Here is an 18,002-nt window from a genome sequence, read left to right as displayed (position 1 = left end):
CAATTCTTATTTACTACGGTTCCCCAAAATCAACGGCAAGATAAGAATTAAGTCTTTAATTAAAATTCAGAGTGCCTTTGACTTTTGACCTTTTAGTGAAAACTATAAACTGTCATTGACTTAGATGATGACGACGACATTAGACAGGGATCCAGCCTGAGACGCCACTCTAAAGCTTGGAAATCAGTGCATGGTGACAGGGGAAGGGACACAAGAAGTTATGATCTCACAAAAACAAATAGAGAGTCAACTTCAAGTCTGGTTACGCCTACAATCCTGGTATATGAGAGGCAGGAGGAATGCTGCAAGTTCAAAACCAGCAACACGAAATTCAGACGTCAGAAGTGAGCCCTTGTTTCAAAAACAAAAAGAGTAAACTGCAGAATAATAACTGACATAAACTAATAAAACTGAACACACAGTGTGACTGTACACAGGAATTTTGGAACATGGTTCATGTTTTGCATTCCAGGCTGGCCTTGAATCCTCCTGCCTCAGCCTCTTGAGGGCTGGAGTGCTTCTGCAAAGGTCTATTTCTTCAGACACCACAGGCAAAGCTCCTGTCACTCATGTGGGGTAATTTGCATTTTGGCTTTTTAGCCAACTAGCAAAGAGGCAGAGGCCTCTCCTCCTGTCACCAAGGGTGTAGTAAGAAGGCTACAAAGAAAACCGCCTGTCACAGGACAAACAACGCCAGACCTCACACGCTATGCCCATGAGTCACTCAGCTGGGACGACACCAGAGAACACTGTTAGCCGTGCAGGGAACCAGAGGACATGCTCACCTGAGCCACTTGGTCACACAAGGGGCTGCTGAAGAAGGACAGGAGGACGTGGAGCACTCCTCTCCTGGAGCACAGCTCATAGCACTGCTTGTCTCTAATCCCCTGCCGCAGAATTCCCAACACCCATTCTTGCTCAGCTTTTTGCTAGGCAGACAAGTAAGAAAGCATTGTTAGATAAGTTATGGCCCTTTTGTTGGACAATCAAACAGCAGTTTCCAGGTGATGGTCAAGAGCTCTGGTTTTACATCAAGAGCCTCATCCCAAGCCGGGCATTGGTGGCATACGCCTTTAATCCCAGCACTCAGGAGGCAGAGGCAGGTGGATCTCTGTGAGTTCAAAGCCAGCCTGGTCTACAGAGTGAGTTCTAGGACAGGCTCCAAAGCAATACAGAGAAACCCTATCTCGAAAAACAAAAAAAAAAAAAAAAAAAAAAAAAAGAGCCTCATCCCATTTTTATTCCATTATCAGCTCAGAAATCAAAGGCCAAGTCAAGTTAAACACTCAGCCATGTTGAAGTGGGAGGGAGCTTTACAGAAGGGTATGTAATACTCAGTCCAGGGATTCAGCAAGTCTCCGAGAAGCGCCAGGACACAGGAGTGTGTCTGGCTCGGTGGAGCAGTCCAAACGGCTCCTCTGCCCTGTTTGTGTAAGGTATTGTGTGCTAGCTGTGTCACCGCGGGAGGAGGGGGCACAGAGCATGCAGTGGCCGAGTCATCTTGTGCACGCGTCTCCGGAGACTTGAGGACTTGGCAACACTACCTGGAAGTCAGAGCTGTAGAAGAACTGGTAGAAGCCTGGCAGTTTGTCCATGTGCAAGGTTTCGTGGGACAGCAGGAACTTGCTGATCTTCCAGTACATGTGCTCCTCTGAGAATACACACAGACGTCACTGACAGGCTCATGGCACAGTCCGCAATAGAAACTGGGGGTAGATCCTACCCAGCAGAGGGTCTGCATCCTTCTCCTGACTACTAGGCCCTCAGAACCAGCATGACTGGAACCCAAGGCCACCTCTACAGGCCACCTTCTCCACTTGGCTGAGAAACCATTCCTGGACTCAGCCACAGAGCCAAGAGCAAAGGGCTTACACTGTCTGCTTCTAGCCTCTCCTAGAAAGGAGCTGACCCAGGAGGGAGGCTCGGACATCTGGCTCTGGGATACAAGGCAGGGAGGGTACACATGTCCTCTTCTTACTGCAGTCTCAAAGTCTAGCTGGAGGGCCACTGGTGACCAACACATGGCCTTCCTTGGCACAAGGACTGATGTGGCAGCTATACCCAGGCACCATGGGCTCCATGGGAGGCTACAACCATGAACATCTGATTGTATTTTCTCCTAACAGACTCTTTTAAATCAACAGAGTGATAATTAGTTAGCCTCCTCCCCAAGTTTCCAAGGCAGGGAAATAAATGTATGTCATACAAAGTATATGACAGATGAAAACCAGACCTGAATTCTAAGAGCAACTTGATTATACACTTGACTGTCCACTAACTGGAGAGGCCTCAGACGGTGAGGAGGTGGGGATTGTTTTCTCAGCTGAGATTATGACCTTGCTGGACCAACAGAGCTCTGGGGTCCCCAGGGCACCAACCTTCTACTGGTTTCTCTCTGATTAGCCTCTGGTGGGTCAAGGCCTGCTACTTGCATGTCCTTTCAGAGGTGTCTGTCCCGCAAGAGCTGTGATCTAACGTTCTGGGTCACACCTATAGTGACTCATGCTTTCCAGCCGAGTACCTGGGGACAGCACACACCAGGGCCTCTGCTAAGCATGTGTCAGTGAGACAGTGTCAGTCGAGCAGCTGTTAACTGAGATGGGTGTGTGCAACCTACTAGGGCTTTCAAGTGCATGACCCCAGGCCTCTCACAGTCCTAGAGGCCGGGAGCACTCTGCAGAGAAACCCTGTGGGACTGACTCCGAGGGTGGACTCCCACAGCCTGTTTTGTCTGTTTTTCCTCCACCGGAAACTATGAGGGTACCTGGTTTCAGGATCTGCAGTGCTGCCTTGGCAATGAAAAGAGCCAGGGTGAACGGGAGCCTCATGTTCGGAGCTTTAATTCCATTGCGGACAACATCCAACAGGTACAGAACCTGAGCAGAGGGGAAGAAGATGAGCGGTCTCAGCAAGTGTCTGTGTGTCACAGCTTTGCAGGGGGTGTCTGTTCCTTACAGCGGGACACTGTGTGCCTTCCTTTTGGAGATGCTTTCTGCCGGCCTGCACACTGAGAGAGAAGCTGAGCAGCGCTCCCTAGAAGGGGACCTGCTCCTGTCCCTCTGCACCACAGGGTGAGCGTCACTGAGTTTAGAGCAGACACATTCAACAGAAGGGACCTGCTCCTGTCCCTCTGCACCACAGGGTGAGCGTGACTGAGTTTAGAGCAGACACATTCAACAGAAGGCAAACCATTCTGTCTAGCCACAAGGAAACAGAGGGCCCTGTTTAGACGGCAGCCTCACAGGCCTGAGTAGGGCCTCTCACTCCCGCCTTCTCCACACTCCTGCTGCCCCAGGGACAGCCCGCTCTCCAAAGCCTCACCTGCACCCCACAGTACATCCAATCTCTCCTCACCTGTGCCTGTTCCCGGAAGCGCGCTCCCTCCACGTGTGAGTAGTAGGCTGCCAGGACGGAGTAGGCAGCGGCGCGCATCTGGGGGTCATAGCTGCTGAGGGCTGCCACAGTTAGACCCAGAGCGTTTGAATCCAAAAATTTCCGACAATCCACCACAAACTCTACAAAAAGTAAATTACAGCATTAAACACAAGATCCAAAGTTCATGACTCTTGTACAGCCTACAGGATTCACTTTCTTTTACACCCTACCAATGCCAGGGGGACACAGAAAACATGCGCCTCTCTGGCACTGAGACTGGGCAAGAGTATCTTCTTTTCTGGGGCAATGATTGCCCTGTTTCTAACCACAAATGATCCCAAAGCACTGAGGCAAGTGAGGGCAACACGGAGGCCCACTGTGAAATCTCAGCACATCAACAGAGTGGAACACCACACAGGACCTGGCTTCCAGACCCTACCTTGTTCAGCCCTGTGCCTCTGTTCCATGTAAGACCAGAAGGAACAGAAAGTTGGGAAACTCAGCCAGAGCAAACCAGTGGGGTCTGGACTCATTCTGTACACAAAGGGTTTCCCTACCTTCACTCTGGCAACCTCCTTCCTTTATTCTTTAAACACAAAAAAACCCGTGGCAGAGTGGTTCACCAGACTTAAACAAAAGCAACAGTCAAAACTGTCTACTGGCACTGGGGGCCAGGGCACAGCTCAGACACAGAGTACTTGTCTACCACACAAGGCCATGGGGCGATTCACGGTGTTGACGGGGTCAGGGAGAGTCTGCTGGCTGACATTCATCCGCTCTACGTGAGGCCTCAAGGCACCCCAACTGTCCCAAGAAAGTGCCAGACAGATGGATCACACACAGGGGAGCAACCCCAGATCCTCGCCAGCACAGCCTGTATCTTGTCAGCTCCACTTTAATGGGAGCTCAGGCCTTCCCCCAGGAAGAATTCTGTCCAGGAACCTCAGAAGAGCTGTTTCCCTTGCTGAGAATGAGTAACCTGATGATAACTCCCCAGAGAGATATTTAGATTGAGTGGCCAGGGACCCCATCAGGACCTAACAGAAGCAAACCGGGACGAGTGTCTTCTGTGGACACTCGGGATACGCTATCAGTGCAACACATTTAAAACTGAAGCAAAGACGGAGCGTGCGGAGACAGATGGTGAGAACGAGGCTCGGGAGGTGGCTGCTGGGAGGCTGGAGACAAAGCTGTTGTGGAATAATCCGTTACGTGCACTGTGAATATGGATCACTCTTTTGTTTAATAAAGACCTGACTGGCCAACAGCTAGACAGGAAGAGGTTAGGAGGAGAGCCAGACTGAGAGGACGCTGGGAAGAAGGGTAGAGTCACCAGCCAGACCACAGGAAGCAGGACATGTACAAAATGAGGTAACAGGTCATGAGCCACGTGGCAACAAGTAAAGGAATAGAAATGGGTTAATTCAAGTTTTAAGAGCTAGTAAAACACAAGGCTGAGCTATCGGCTGAGCATTTATAATTAATAATAAGTCTCTGTGTGGCTACTTGGGACAGAGCTGACCAGAGGTCCCAACTAAAAACTCCACCTACAGAAATGCACTGGCAGGGACCAAGATCAGAATATGTCACTGACTTAGAAGACTGGAGGAGAAACTATCTAAACCCAAATACAGAGACAACTATCTGAACCCAAATACACAGGAAAGAAGATCTAAGAGCTGCAACAGAGCAGTGAGCAGCAGGGCAACCTGCAGGAGGCCAGCGAGTGACCGAGACCTGACAAGAACCTGGAGACACAGGGGCCACACTTCTCTCAAGCCAACCCAGCTGGGCTGTACAGTGAAGGAGCTCCAGCAGACAAGCCAGAAACAGAAGAAAACTATGAAAAAATGAAGTAAAAATAACAATCCTAAGGGTTATAGGTAACCAAAAGCCAAGTGCACTGGCTAGTTTTATCAACCTGACACAAGCTAAAAGTTACCTGAGAGGAGGGAGCCTCCAATAAGATTGTGTTGTAGGCAAGCCTGTAGGGCATTTTCTTGATTAGTGATTGATGGGGGAGGGCCCAGTCCCTGGTGGGCGGGGCCATCTCTGGGTTGGAGGTCCTGGGTTCTATAAGGAGGCGGGCTGAGCAACTCAGGACAATCAAGTCAGTAAGCAGCTCTCTCCACGGCCTCTGCATCAGCCCTGCCCTGTCTGTGTCCCTGTCCAGACTTCCTTCAATATGGACATTTAAGCCAAAGAAACCCGTTCCTTCCCAACTTGCTTTTTGATCATGGTGTTTCACTGCAGTAATAGAAACTCCAACTAAGACACTAAGAAAGGAGAAATGGTCTATACTATGGTTAGCCTCTTATACACTGCGTGAAGCAAAGTCATCTAGCTGGAGGGTAAACTGTGATCAACCGTATGACATGAGCCCCAAAGCAACCAGACCTACCCTTAGCAGAGATAAAACTGAATGAGAGCTGTGATTTCATAAAGTATACATGGTGTACACGCTCCAACTAAAAGAGAGACAGATGGTCTCATGTTATTAAGTACACGCTGCTCATGGGAGAACGCAGGAGTTAAAACACAGACTGGAAAAAGAACAACCAGGTGATTGCTCAGTAACTTAGAGACTCAATTTGACAATGTCTAACACCTGATGAATTCTGATATGGAAAGAGAGCGAGAAAGTTTCATAAAAGTATCAAACTGCCGATAAAATTAATATTGCTTTGGAGAACAAACGTATCTAAGAGATAGCTACATAGCAAATATTCATGCATAGACCATGGTTGAGAGAGAACAGTCTAAACGTTAACTACACTCAGTGAGAAAAGTTGGAACTCTGATGGCTGGGATTACTTTAGTAACGACTAGGACAAACGAATTCTCGACGTGTCCATGAGGAAGAATCAACTTCCTGTTTTGTGACTTTCTCTGCTCTCTACAGTCTTGGCTTTGTACTTGTGGAAAAGGACTGTCCTTGGGTGCTGAAAATACAACACACTATTTAAAAGTGGCTACAAATGCTGTTCTGTTTTAAGAACCTTTTGAACAATAAAATCCTGAGACGGCCTAGCCAGGGCAATATCATGGATAACATCAAAAGCTCCCAAGTTTAGTGAACATCAATGGTACTGTGGCTCTGCTCCCAGAGCACCAGGAAGTGTGCCTCAGCCTCCTTCTACGACACCCTCAGTCATGAACTGTAGCAGAGCCCACAAGAACTGCTGAGGAAAAAGCACGTGTCACTGCCATTGGTGACTGCTGCTTGGCTGGCCGTTTCCTGGCCAAGTACTCAGAGAGGAGACGTCGAAGCAGGTTTCCACTCTACACAGGCTAAGGTGAAGCAGGGAGACAGAAGGACCACAGGCCTGCCCGAGCACATGGTCAGCAACGCCTGACGGGGGGAGCACAGACTGCTGGGGCCTCTTCCCACACATGCATGTGCGTGCACACACACGCAACTCACCCACACGAAAAAAAAGAAATAAAAATTTTTAAATAAAAAGGAAGCCATGCCTAGAAGTAAGATGCAGGTTTTTTTTTTTACTGTGTGACTGAAAGTTTTAACTTTCTATCATCTAAATCTTAAATTTTGCATGTATTACCCAACACTAAAAATAACTAAATTCCCAATTCTGAGAAAAAGGAACAATATTATCCCTTGTTCTTCCAACTAAGTATAGCTAAGGACCTTGACTATAACTCTACATAAATGCATGGGAAGGCAAGAGGACTGGAAGATAAAGGTGTCTGCTGCGAGGCCTGGCACCCTGAGTTGGGTGACTGGGACCCATCCTTAGAGCTGTCCTCTGACCTCCAGCTGTGCCGTGGCAGATGTACGAACCTCCTATGCACGATAATAAGGACTAATTAACAAACCAAAGCCTATCATGACTGAAAGGGAGGAAAAGCAGATCCACTCAGGGCTCTAGGCCCAAGGAATGACAAGGCAGACTGTGAGTTCGAGACCAGCCTGGTCTACAGATCGGCAGACTGTGAGTTCGAGACCAGCCTGGTCTACAGATCAAGTTCTGGGACAGTCTCCAAAGCCACAGAGAAACCCTGTCTGGAAAAACCAAAAACCAAAACCAAAACCAGAATGTGTTTCTGACTCAGGACTAACCTGGGAGCCATGACAACAATTAACAGCCGTCTGACTGCGAAGACGGGCACACTCACCTGGCCTGGTCAATTCCCCAAAGAGATGGAGGAGAAAGCAGGGGTCATAGATGCTGTCCAGGTCCACTCTCACAGTGTCATCCTTAAACACCAGTGGCTCCCCCGTGTCCTGAAACAGCCAAGCCACAACATGCTCATGGATGTGATCATCTGAATGTGACCACTGTCAGAGCACATAAAGCCTAAGCAGTTCTATAAAAAAGCAGGGTTTTCACATGATGTGATCTTTGAGGTTGCTTCAAGATAAGCTTGTGGGGCATAATAAACAGTGTGACCCAGCTTCAGTACGGACACTGGGGTCCAGTCTATGCCTCTGTACAAAGTTGGAGGGGCAGGGGAGGGCAGAAGAGCAACACCTCACCTCGGTGGGCAGCAGCCTCCGGCACTGTGGGAAGTGCAGGATGGTCTGCATCATGCGGTCAGGGTCCAGCAGGCGGAGGATGTCCCCGACGCTTGGCTGCTGCCAGAGTGACTTTCCTAGGCTTCGGCATGTCTTGTGATGTTCCACAGCTGCTGGGCCCCATAGCAGAACCCTAGAGTCAGAAAGGGAACACAGACTGGTCACAGGACCCACCAGGAGCAGAACTGACGACAACGACCCCAACATCAAGACCCTAGCTCATGCCAAGTGCCACTCCGGGTAAGCAAGCATGCTCTACCACTTAGTAACCCTCACGACAGCGTCTGAAATCGGCATGGTGCAGGGACAGCTGGTGATGGCAGCAGGAGTCAGCACCCACACACACTACTCTTGGTGTATCTGGCCAGACCCTGAGTCGTTGGCATGCATTAATTCACTCAGTCTGTGCATGATCCCGCAGCTTACATTGCCACTTCCTGTGCAATGGGGGAAGAGGTACTGAAGCGACTGGGGAAGTTGCATGGCCCCTCACTTGCTGGCTGGTGAGCAGCAGAACAGGGATTCTACATGACAGGGTGGGGCTCCAAGCCAAGCTGTAGCAGCTGTAGAATCCTGACCTCAGTCTGCCCACAGGAGGGACCAAGTCATCAGGACTGCCGTACAAGTCTTTAGTCAGCCCTGCCTAGAGAACCCACACTGTGCACCCCGTAATCTCCTGCAGCTGCCCACAGACGCCCAGAGACACGGCAAGGACTATGGGTGGGTCTGGTTGGTTCCTGCCAACACTCAGGTAAAGGCTTTGTCCTTGACCTCCAAGTGTGCACTGTGGCAAGAACATACTACGCATATGCCTCCATTTATACAAAACAAGAACATGCTACACATATGCCTCCATTTATACAAAACAAGAACATGCTACACATATGCCTCCATTTATACAAAACAAGAACATGCTACACATATGCCTACATTTATACAAAACAAGAACATGCTACGTGTATGCCTACATTTATACAAGGACATGCTACACATAGCCTCCATTTATACAAAACAAGGAGCACAATGTCAGCAATAGTTTAAAACAACAACGTCAAAGAATGAGAAGTCTTGAACCTAGAGCTCCCTGGAGGGGGCTTCGTCCCTGGGCCTAACGTTCCCCTGTCCTTTGTTCATGGCCTCCTGGCGAGCTAGTACTCACCGGAAGCTGATGAGACTGAGGTTGTTCTGTTCATACGCCCGAAGGAGAAGTAAAATCTTCTGGTCTAAAAGCAAATGAAGGCCACTTTTAGGAAACTGAACCCCTGAAATGCACAAGAGGGTACACCCCACCAGCCCGGCACACACAGCCTGGCCATCAGGTCCTCCTCACCCAAGACACTGAGGGTGGCACTGTAGGTCCCAAGTAGCACAGCAAAGTGGCTGCTCTCACAGACAGAAGGGCACATCTTCACCACTGTGGACATCAGGTCCACCAGGGTCTCTGGAAGAAACACATGGGACATAAGCACCAAGGAGACACATCCTCAGGACAGTAAGGAAGGTGCACACCACAGTGGGCCCTGGAAGCTGGCACTGTCCTCTCTGCGTAAGGGTGGCCTGTGGGCCTCTACCCAGCCTCTTCCCCAGGATCCCATTCGTGCATTCTTGTAATAATACACCTCCAGGACCACCGTCTCTCTACGGCTTCACAGGCTTGGGCTCAGGATCTACACACCCCTTTCCAACAAATGTTTAGCATACTCCCCAGTTATGCCATCATAATCCCCAGCATGCAAACTCCTGCCTGCACGGGTGTGGAGCCCATTCTACTTTTTAATTACCTGTACCAATAATGTGCATCTAACAGTTTTCTGTCTTTAACCTAGCTGTTTATGACAGACAGACCCTGTGCTGATGCCTAACGGTCTGGGGGTGATGGCTTTGTCTCCAAACAGGGTTTCTTTGAGCGGGCAGGAACATTCAGACTGTTCTGACACTCACACCAGTCTACACTGCACTGAGGACTCACAGCACAAATTTCATGCTGACTAGGTTGGAGACAGTGTAAGCCTGGCTGGAAAAGACAGCAGTGGGCTACCATCAAGGAAGTTCCAGCCCTTCCTTCCTGCCGTCATTCAATCTTCCCTACAAGACTCACGAGGTTAACCTACTCCTCTCAGGGCAAACGTCCACACTGTTTTCCCATCCCTCCCAAATTCTCCTAATTCCCAGACTGTCACACCAGCTCATGACCGGCCCACATGGGCCTCCACAGAGCCACTGTAAACCAAAGTCTTCAAAACAGGTGGCAACTTCTGTGTCACGGTTAAGACAGACTGGAGCTGGGTCCTGGAGCTGATAGACAGATTGCAGTACTACACTCTGAAACAAACGGTGGGTGACGAGCTGGGAGACGCTGGAAGACAACAGCTGCCACTAAGCTGGGAGGACAGAGCGTGGCGTCACCTTTTACTTGACTGTCCGGATTTTCCACTTCTTCAGATATCAGCATGGTTGGCAAAAACAGAGAATGCTGGGTGAGCATCATGTGGACCACCGGAAGCTGGATAAGTTTTGTGTGCACAGAGCTTTCTGGACCATACAAGAGCTTCATGGCATCAAGGAGAGTCTTCAAAAAGGTGAGGTCCTGGTACCGAAATCTGGAAGGACAAGCCAAAAGGGAAAGTGCCATGAAGGGAAGTTGATTTTTTTAAGAAATGACATTTGTTCTTAGAATTCCAGAAGCACAAAAGTGAGAATTACAGTGACTGTACATACATTCATCACCTGGTTCTTTCAGTGACATGGCTTGGGATTGTTTAATCACAGGCCTGTCTGTCTACCATGACAGGTGTGGTAGAATATTATTTGAAGGTGTGGGACTTTTGTTTATGCTGCATTTGTTTAACTCTGTGAAGCTGTGATTCTTTGTTTGTCTAAAACATCTGAGGGTCTAACAAGGAGCTGAATGGTCAATAGCAAGGCAGGAGCAAAGGTAGGCGGGGCTGGCAGGCAGGGAGGATAAATAAAGGAGACCCAAGAGAGATGAAAAGCAATGAGAGAAGAAGGGGAGGAGGATGTCAGGGTCAGCCACAGCCACCAGCCACCCAGCCACCAGCACAGAGTAAGAAAAAAGTAAGATACACAAAAGCAAAAAAGTCCACAAGGGAAAGGTAAACGGAATAATTTAAGAATAAAACAAAGCTGGCAAGAACAAGCCAAGCTAAGGCCAGGCATTCCTGACTAAGAATAAGCCTCCATGTATGACTTATCTGGGAGCTGGGGGGTGGGCCCCTCAAAAAAAAGCCAAGAGTGAAACATCACACAACAGGGATCACTAACCTAATCATGAGGAGACTCTGTCATGATTCAGACATCGCAGAAAGGCCTGACACACACTAAGACAGCTGGGTCACTAGCTACATAACCACACGTGGGATCACCATTGCATTAGTGTGATCTCTGACCAAGCCATCATATGTGGCATGTGGCTCATTTTCTCTGTGGCCAGACACAACAGACCGCTCTGTTTAGACGAATCAGCAGGCAGGAGAACTGAGTATGGGGACAGCATTATGCAGTGCACTCTACTAGGTCAGCCTCTCTTGTTCCTTGGCCATTCACCAAGCTATATCTAAAATCCCTTCAAAATCCACTATAGGGACAGATCTATGAAAAATTCTTTTTTTTTTTTTTTGGTTTTTACGAGACAGGGTTTCTCTGTATTGTTTTGGAGGCTGTCGGTCCAGCCCAGCCTCAAACTCACAGAGATCCGCCTGCCTGCCTCCCGAGTGCTGGGATTAAAGGTGTGCGCCACTGCTGCCCAGCCTATGAAAAATTCTTGTAGCCCTCTCTCTGTGAATATTAGGATGTCCCTATACTTGTCGGGAAGAAAACAGGAAGTTCTGAGGAAAAGTTTTGAAACAGAAGAGGTGTGGTGGTGCATACTTGTAATCCCAGCACTTGTGAAAAGGGTTCAGAGTTGGAGGGAGCTTGGGCTACATGGTGAGACTCTGTCTCAAAAGAGGGGGGCAGGGAGAGTGAGGGGAAAAGAGGGAGAGGGAAAGAGAGAAAGAAGAAGGAGAGGAGGAGATGAAGACAATGACGACAAGGGGGGCTAGCTGGAGAGTGGAGAGACGGCTCAGTGGTTAAGAGCACTGGCAGCTCTTCCAGAAGACCCGGGTTCAATTCCCAGCACCCACATGGCAGCTCACAACCATCTACAATGGAATCCAATGTCCTCTTCTGACAAGCAGAACACACAGACTCTAGAGCACTCGCACTCACACACACACACACACACACACACACACACACACACACGCACACACACACAGAAGGAAGAAGACTACCGATGTCGGTATGTAACCTGGAACCATCCTTCACTTCTCTCTTCTGCATGACGTTTCCTCTGGCATTACATCACAAATGGTCAGAAATGAAGACTACAGGCCCCACACATCATTTCATGATTCCCTGAACACCCAAAGTAAAGCATCTGACCAGAGCAAACGTGACTGAGGTCACATTAACGCCCCGCATTCCCTGCTGGGAACAAAGTCTCTCAAAGTGTGCAGCTAAGACAGTCAGCTCTACACGTAAGATGGGTATCGATGTGCACCCATGGACATGTGGGAGTCACCACAGGGTCACACAGGTAGGGAAGGCGCAGAGTAGCCTAGACATCCACCAGCAGGGAACCACTGTACGATATAGACATGGGATTTTAGATCTGTACGCTTTAAATCAGAAACATGAGTACAAATAGCAAACAAAGGCAAAGAATGATATGAATGTTCAAAATATCAAACACATGCAATAACATAATATACTGTTACTTTGCCACATAAAGGGGCTGGTGGCTATAGCTTGGTATAAACAAACAAAACCAGAAGCTAAGCAGAGCCTTGGAAGATGACAACTATGCGGTGGGGGGGGCAGGGAGGGAAGATGAGAATCATTAGGCGTAATAGGGAAACATGACACTCTTCGTGTCTGAGCGCAGCTGTCATCTCTACACTTCATTTTTACCAACTGTGTATGTTTACGTGTGTGGGTGTGCCCAGGTCACAGCATGAATATGGAGGTCAGACCAAGTGGTCAGAATGAAACTCAGCGCGTCTGGCTTGGCAGCAAGCACCTTTATCCACTGAGCCATCTCAACAGCCTGGTTTGTTTTCTTGAGATAAAGTTTCATGCAGCTCAGGCTGGTCTTGAACCTGCTATGTATGTAGCTGAGGTTGAATGCAAAATTCCTCCCAAGTGCTGCATTACAGACATGCAATACTGTGTCGTTTCCACTTTTGTGTTTTTGAAATGTTTTTCTTCTCTACACACAAGGCTGACAGCCGTGCTGTGACTGGTACTCTAATAATGAACTATGGAGATGTGCATGGTTGGAACACCCCACACCTTTATAAGCAGCACCATGAAGATCCAATCAACTTACTTGAGTCCTGTCTTCACAAACTGCTGCCAGTCACCAGGGTCAACATCTTCAAGTGCATGCTAGAAGAAAGCAAGCAAAAGCACATGAAGCTGCCAGGGAGGGAGCACAGCGAGACTCCCGCGTGCAGTCTGCCAGGGAGGGAGCACACGCGAGACTCCCGCGTGCAGTCTTCAGGGAGCAGTTGGATCTGCTCCAGCTCTTCTCTCTAGCCTCCTGAATCCATCCTTCCTACTAAGCCCTTGTCAGTCTACCCTGCAGCCACTCCAGCCACCTACTGCCATTCCTGCTGACACTAAGTGGGCAGAGAGACAGGACCTGATCTTTCAACAAAGTCTAGCATGCAGATTTTGGATCTACAGAGAATATAAGCAAAGTACCCAAACGATATAGGGCGTTGTTTGAGACAGGGTCTCATGGAGCCAGCCTTGAACTAACTTTGGATAACCTTCAACTTCTAATCATCCTGCCTCTACTTCTTGAGTGCTAGGATAACAGGTATGAGCTACCATGCTTTTATTCAGTGCTGGTGACGGAACCCAGGGTTTTGTGCATACTGGGCAAGGGCTCAGTCCACTGAGCTACAACCCCTTGTTTTGTTTGTTTTGTTTTTTAAAGTAGTAGGGACATTTTGTCAGCACACCAGTGAACACCAAACATGCAAAGGGACATTTCCCAAGTGGCCATATTATGTTTCCCTCCCAACCTTTTCAGACAGCACTGGTAGATTTGCAATTAGCCTTTTATTGAGGAACCAATGGGAAATACTCACTCTCACCCACCCCAGGAAACAGTGTACAAGGGAAGAGGTCTGTGGAACAAGAGGCTCAATGTAGGCCTTGAGGCACCAGTTAAGTCAACTTCACTTACGTCACGGCCTCCACCAAGGTCAGCATGACCTCAGTGCCAAAGGCTGTGAAGAAACCCAGGGCACGGGGCCCCCACTGAGGGCTTCTCTGACTCATCTTAAAGCCTGTCTCTCTGCCCCAGCAATTGCTCTTTCAGGGGTTCACCTGGATGTAACCGATCAAACGTGCAAGGGAACTGTGGTGGTCAGGGTTGAGCTTGACAGGATCTAGAATAATCTACAAGACAAAAACCTCTGGGCATGTCTGTGAGTGAGTTCCTAACACTTAAATTCAGTTTTATCTCAATTATTTGTATGCTGAGATATAACATCTCTAGGATATTCGCTCACCTACCATGGTTTTCTTATTTTTACACTGCTGGCTATCCTGGTGCTGGCGGCAGGGTACTGTGGACGGAGCATGGGGACCGACAGGTGCCAGCCCTCTACCACTCAGCCACACGCCAGCTCTGCACCGCTGGTTTCTGTAGTGGGTGTGTGAAAGCTTTATCATCACAAAACCCAGGAAACGTACATTTTCATGGGACTGGCAGAAATGGTGTTAGACACCATACATGGAATACTACTGAACAACCAAAACCTTGCTACTCACTGCCCTATCTGTAAAGAGTCCTTTAACTAAGAGAAGAGACACTCAGGGTACATGCTGAAGTTAGACCATCTTTGGGTTCCTGTTACTTTAAATTCACAAATCTATGACACAACAAATGAAGTCTGAAAATACAGCTTGTTTTATACATATGCATATAAAAGTGATAAAATCCAACATCTACTCCTGATAAAAGATGGTTTACAAATCCAGTGCCCTCCCACCCCCACGCTGCCTCTGGACATCACTCCCTTCATTTCCTAGGAGGCCTCATTCACACACGCAGCTAGAAATGGAGCTTTCAATTTGGCTTGTCTGGCTCGGTGTCCCCTCAGACATAACCAGAATGTATCTCTAAGGAGAGACACTTACCAACAACTCGCTTACTCGCAACAGCATTGGCCTCTCTCGCTCCTGGGCGTTTTCATCTCCTGGCTCCCTGTCACTGAAGGATACAGCCAGCCACTGCATACAGGACCTCAGGAGGGTCTTCCTCCAGGCATTCAGTTCTTCTGCGGACTCTGCCAAGGCTGCTGAGACAGAGTCGGCCACGATCCAACTGCAGCAGAGACCAGGTGGGGGGATACACTGCTAAGGGCTGTGTGCACGGCGAAGTGCCGACACTACCCACCCTTACTTAACACCACACTGTCAGTGGGACCAGAGCACCAGTGACTTGGAAGTTACTATCTTTTTTTTTAAACATAGTTCCTTTATTGATTCTTTGAGAATTTCACATCATGTACCCTAATTTCGCTCATTTCCCAGTCCCCCATATCTTCCCCTCAGCCCACCTGCAGTACCCATAAAAGAAAAAAAAATCAAAACAAGGAAACAAACAAACAAAAAAAGAACAAAACGAACCAACCAAACAAACAAAAACCTCTCTGCTTCTCCTTCTCTCTTGCCTCTGCAACACCCTGGTGGCATTGAGAGCAGTGTGTCACACATACACCCTTTGTCCAACCAGCTTTACGGTCAATGTTTATTGCAATGAGTCACTGGTCGGACCCAGATTCATTCCTAACTAGGGTCTCCCTACCTCCGCACTGGTGACATACAGGGCCTGGTGCTTTCTTTGGAAGGCTGTTCTATCACAGCATTCAGTGGCACTCTGTCTTCTCTACCCTCTGGAGACCAGAAACCTCACCACCTCACCCAACTTAGATACTGCAAACAACGGGGAGCCACTCTAGAAACTGCTCTCAAGGCTCAGGCCCAGCACCCACTGCAGACACGCACTTCTCCAGCCATACGGCTGCTCTAGTCAGAACTGCGGTGGCGTCTACTGGCACAGCAGGAAGACAGACACTCTTCATTAACTCTTTCCGCATACCGAAGAGAGGAGTGACACTAAGAAGGGAAAAGCCATCCAATGGCCTCGGCTTGCGTACCTCTTGTGACTACTCGGAGTCCGGAGCAAGCTGGGCAAATGGTCCATGAGAACATGCAGGTCTTTGGTTCTTGCGAATGGAATGAGCTGGGCCAGGGACTCCAGATGCAGCTCATGTTTGGAGAGCCCATCAGTATGAACAAACCTGGGTCGTACTCGTCTCCACAGGGCCCTCAAGACAGGAGTGACAGCAGAGCACACTAGAGAGACACAAAGCAGAGGTTATTGTGTACCACGCAAGGCACCTATGGAGAAGCGGCTGCCTGTGGGAAACCTCCCTTTAGGCAGCACCTGTCACTCATACAACGCAATGTCGGAATCACTTTTATGCTTACTATACATGGTTAAGTTGGATTGGGGGCAGACTTGAGGCTTAGCATGGGGAGAATTGGACTCACACTGCTTGGACTCAGTATGAACTCACCAACCACTTTCTTGAGGGAAAGGACAGGGTAACGGGACACAGGATGGCTTAGCTCTCAGTTACTTCCGCTCAATCACAGACAGTCAGACCCAATTACTGCCCACCCTACCCTGCTTTTGTAATTAGGAATGGACAGGCACCTGGGGCTACACTCAAGACAGGATATTGAGATGTTGAGCCTAAAGAGATTACAGTAAGGAGGAATAGCACTGTACCATGCCCCAGAACTGACAGGGTTTAAGATGGCAAGCCATCCTGTTTTACAGGCAGAAACGCCACGCTGCCCAAAGGCAGATCTCTCCATACCTCCTGTTGGCCGTGTGAAGCATCCCTGTGTCCTGTGCTGGAGATACACATGGATGAGGGGGAGGAAGTCATCCGGGTGCTCCTGCAGGAGCCCCACACCAGGCTGCCCACACCACAGCTCAAACTTCAGCAGGTGGGTGCTGCTGTGCTGCAGAAGCAGGCTGGCAATGCCCAGGGATGCCTCTGTCCGTCGGAGCAGGCAGTACTCAAGTAGGTCAGCTGGGACCACAGGGGCCAGCACAGGGTCTCTCTGCAGAGTCCGAAGGAATACAGCATCCAGCTCATGCTCAGCCAGAGCAGGGAGCAGAGCCCCCAGGCCTCGAACATACTCGGCCCACCAAAGGAGCTCACTGCTCTGCAGCGGGTCCTGGGGGCTGCTTGCCAGCAGTTGTACCAGGGTCTTCCCAAGGTTGCTCAGTTGTCTCTCCTTTCCTGGAGACCGTGTGGCTTGCTGGGTCAGCAGGTGGGCCTCTGGCAGGCCCAGCAGGGCCAGGGTGACCTCTCGGATCTGGACACTTTCCATGTATGGATGCAGCTCCCGCAGGGCCTCGAGCTGAGGCAGGGTCTTGGGTGTTGTGGCGGAGTCTCCAGTCCTGGTGCGCAGCTCTCTCAACACACTTTGAGTGATGGCTTCTGAGTACTTTGCCAGGAGGCCTAACTGACCCAGTTTACGGAGGATTGGGGAACACGCCACCAGCAGCCGAAGGACACCTGCACTGAGGTGGGACGCTAGCAGCTTCACGAGGGTGGGGCTGAGCGTGTGGGGGGGCAAGGCTTTCCGCTCCAGGGCTAGAAACCAACTCTCCAGTGTGGGATGTCTGAGGATGGCCACCAGCACCTCCTCTACTGTCTGAAAAACAAGGGCACACTTTATGTGACACAGGATGGGGAGGCTGCGGTTCCCTGCAAGCATTCTGTGTTCTCAGGGAAAACAGCAGGAAGCACTTTGCAAAGCTGCTCTTAGCCCCAGTTTTGATGGCGCTCTCAGGCAAGCTTGCAGCATCTGCCACACATGAGCTATAGAAGGCCCCCGTCAGCACAGGACCCAGCTGCTTGACCCCACCCCACCCCATCAGGGGCTCAGAAACAAATAGGAATGTAGGCTGACAAGACTGGAAAGGAGT

The 18,002-nt window shown here is 49.4% G+C and overlaps 1 protein-coding gene across 1 annotated transcript in view; it reads right to left on the bottom strand.

Moving 5' to 3' along the window:
* The window catches only part of Urb1 (URB1 ribosome biogenesis homolog), a 54,414-nt gene that overhangs the window by 7,408 nt on the left and 29,004 nt on the right, over positions 1-18,002 (bottom strand). The window contains exons 22-34 of the mRNA XM_040750517.1: positions 16,879-17,728; positions 16,150-16,348; positions 15,128-15,314; positions 13,302-13,360; positions 10,319-10,512; positions 9,243-9,353; positions 9,072-9,135; positions 7,874-8,045; positions 7,513-7,621; positions 3,355-3,515; positions 2,765-2,876; positions 1,545-1,651; positions 786-929 (exon numbers count right to left, since the gene is read on the bottom strand). Of these exons, the coding sequence (XP_040606451.1) occupies positions 786-929; positions 1,545-1,651; positions 2,765-2,876; positions 3,355-3,515; positions 7,513-7,621; positions 7,874-8,045; positions 9,072-9,135; positions 9,243-9,353; positions 10,319-10,512; positions 13,302-13,360; positions 15,128-15,314; positions 16,150-16,348; positions 16,879-17,728 (2,469 nt within the window). The remainder of the gene's footprint in view (positions 1-785; positions 930-1,544; positions 1,652-2,764; positions 2,877-3,354; positions 3,516-7,512; positions 7,622-7,873; positions 8,046-9,071; positions 9,136-9,242; positions 9,354-10,318; positions 10,513-13,301; positions 13,361-15,127; positions 15,315-16,149; positions 16,349-16,878; positions 17,729-18,002) is intronic.

This window comes from Mesocricetus auratus, unplaced genomic scaffold (assembly GCF_017639785.1).
Source record: "Mesocricetus auratus isolate SY011 unplaced genomic scaffold, BCM_Maur_2.0 Super-Scaffold_100008, whole genome shotgun sequence".
Lineage (NCBI taxonomy): Eukaryota > Metazoa > Chordata > Mammalia > Rodentia > Cricetidae > Mesocricetus > Mesocricetus auratus.
This window is presented reverse-complemented; position numbering and strand designations above follow the sequence as displayed.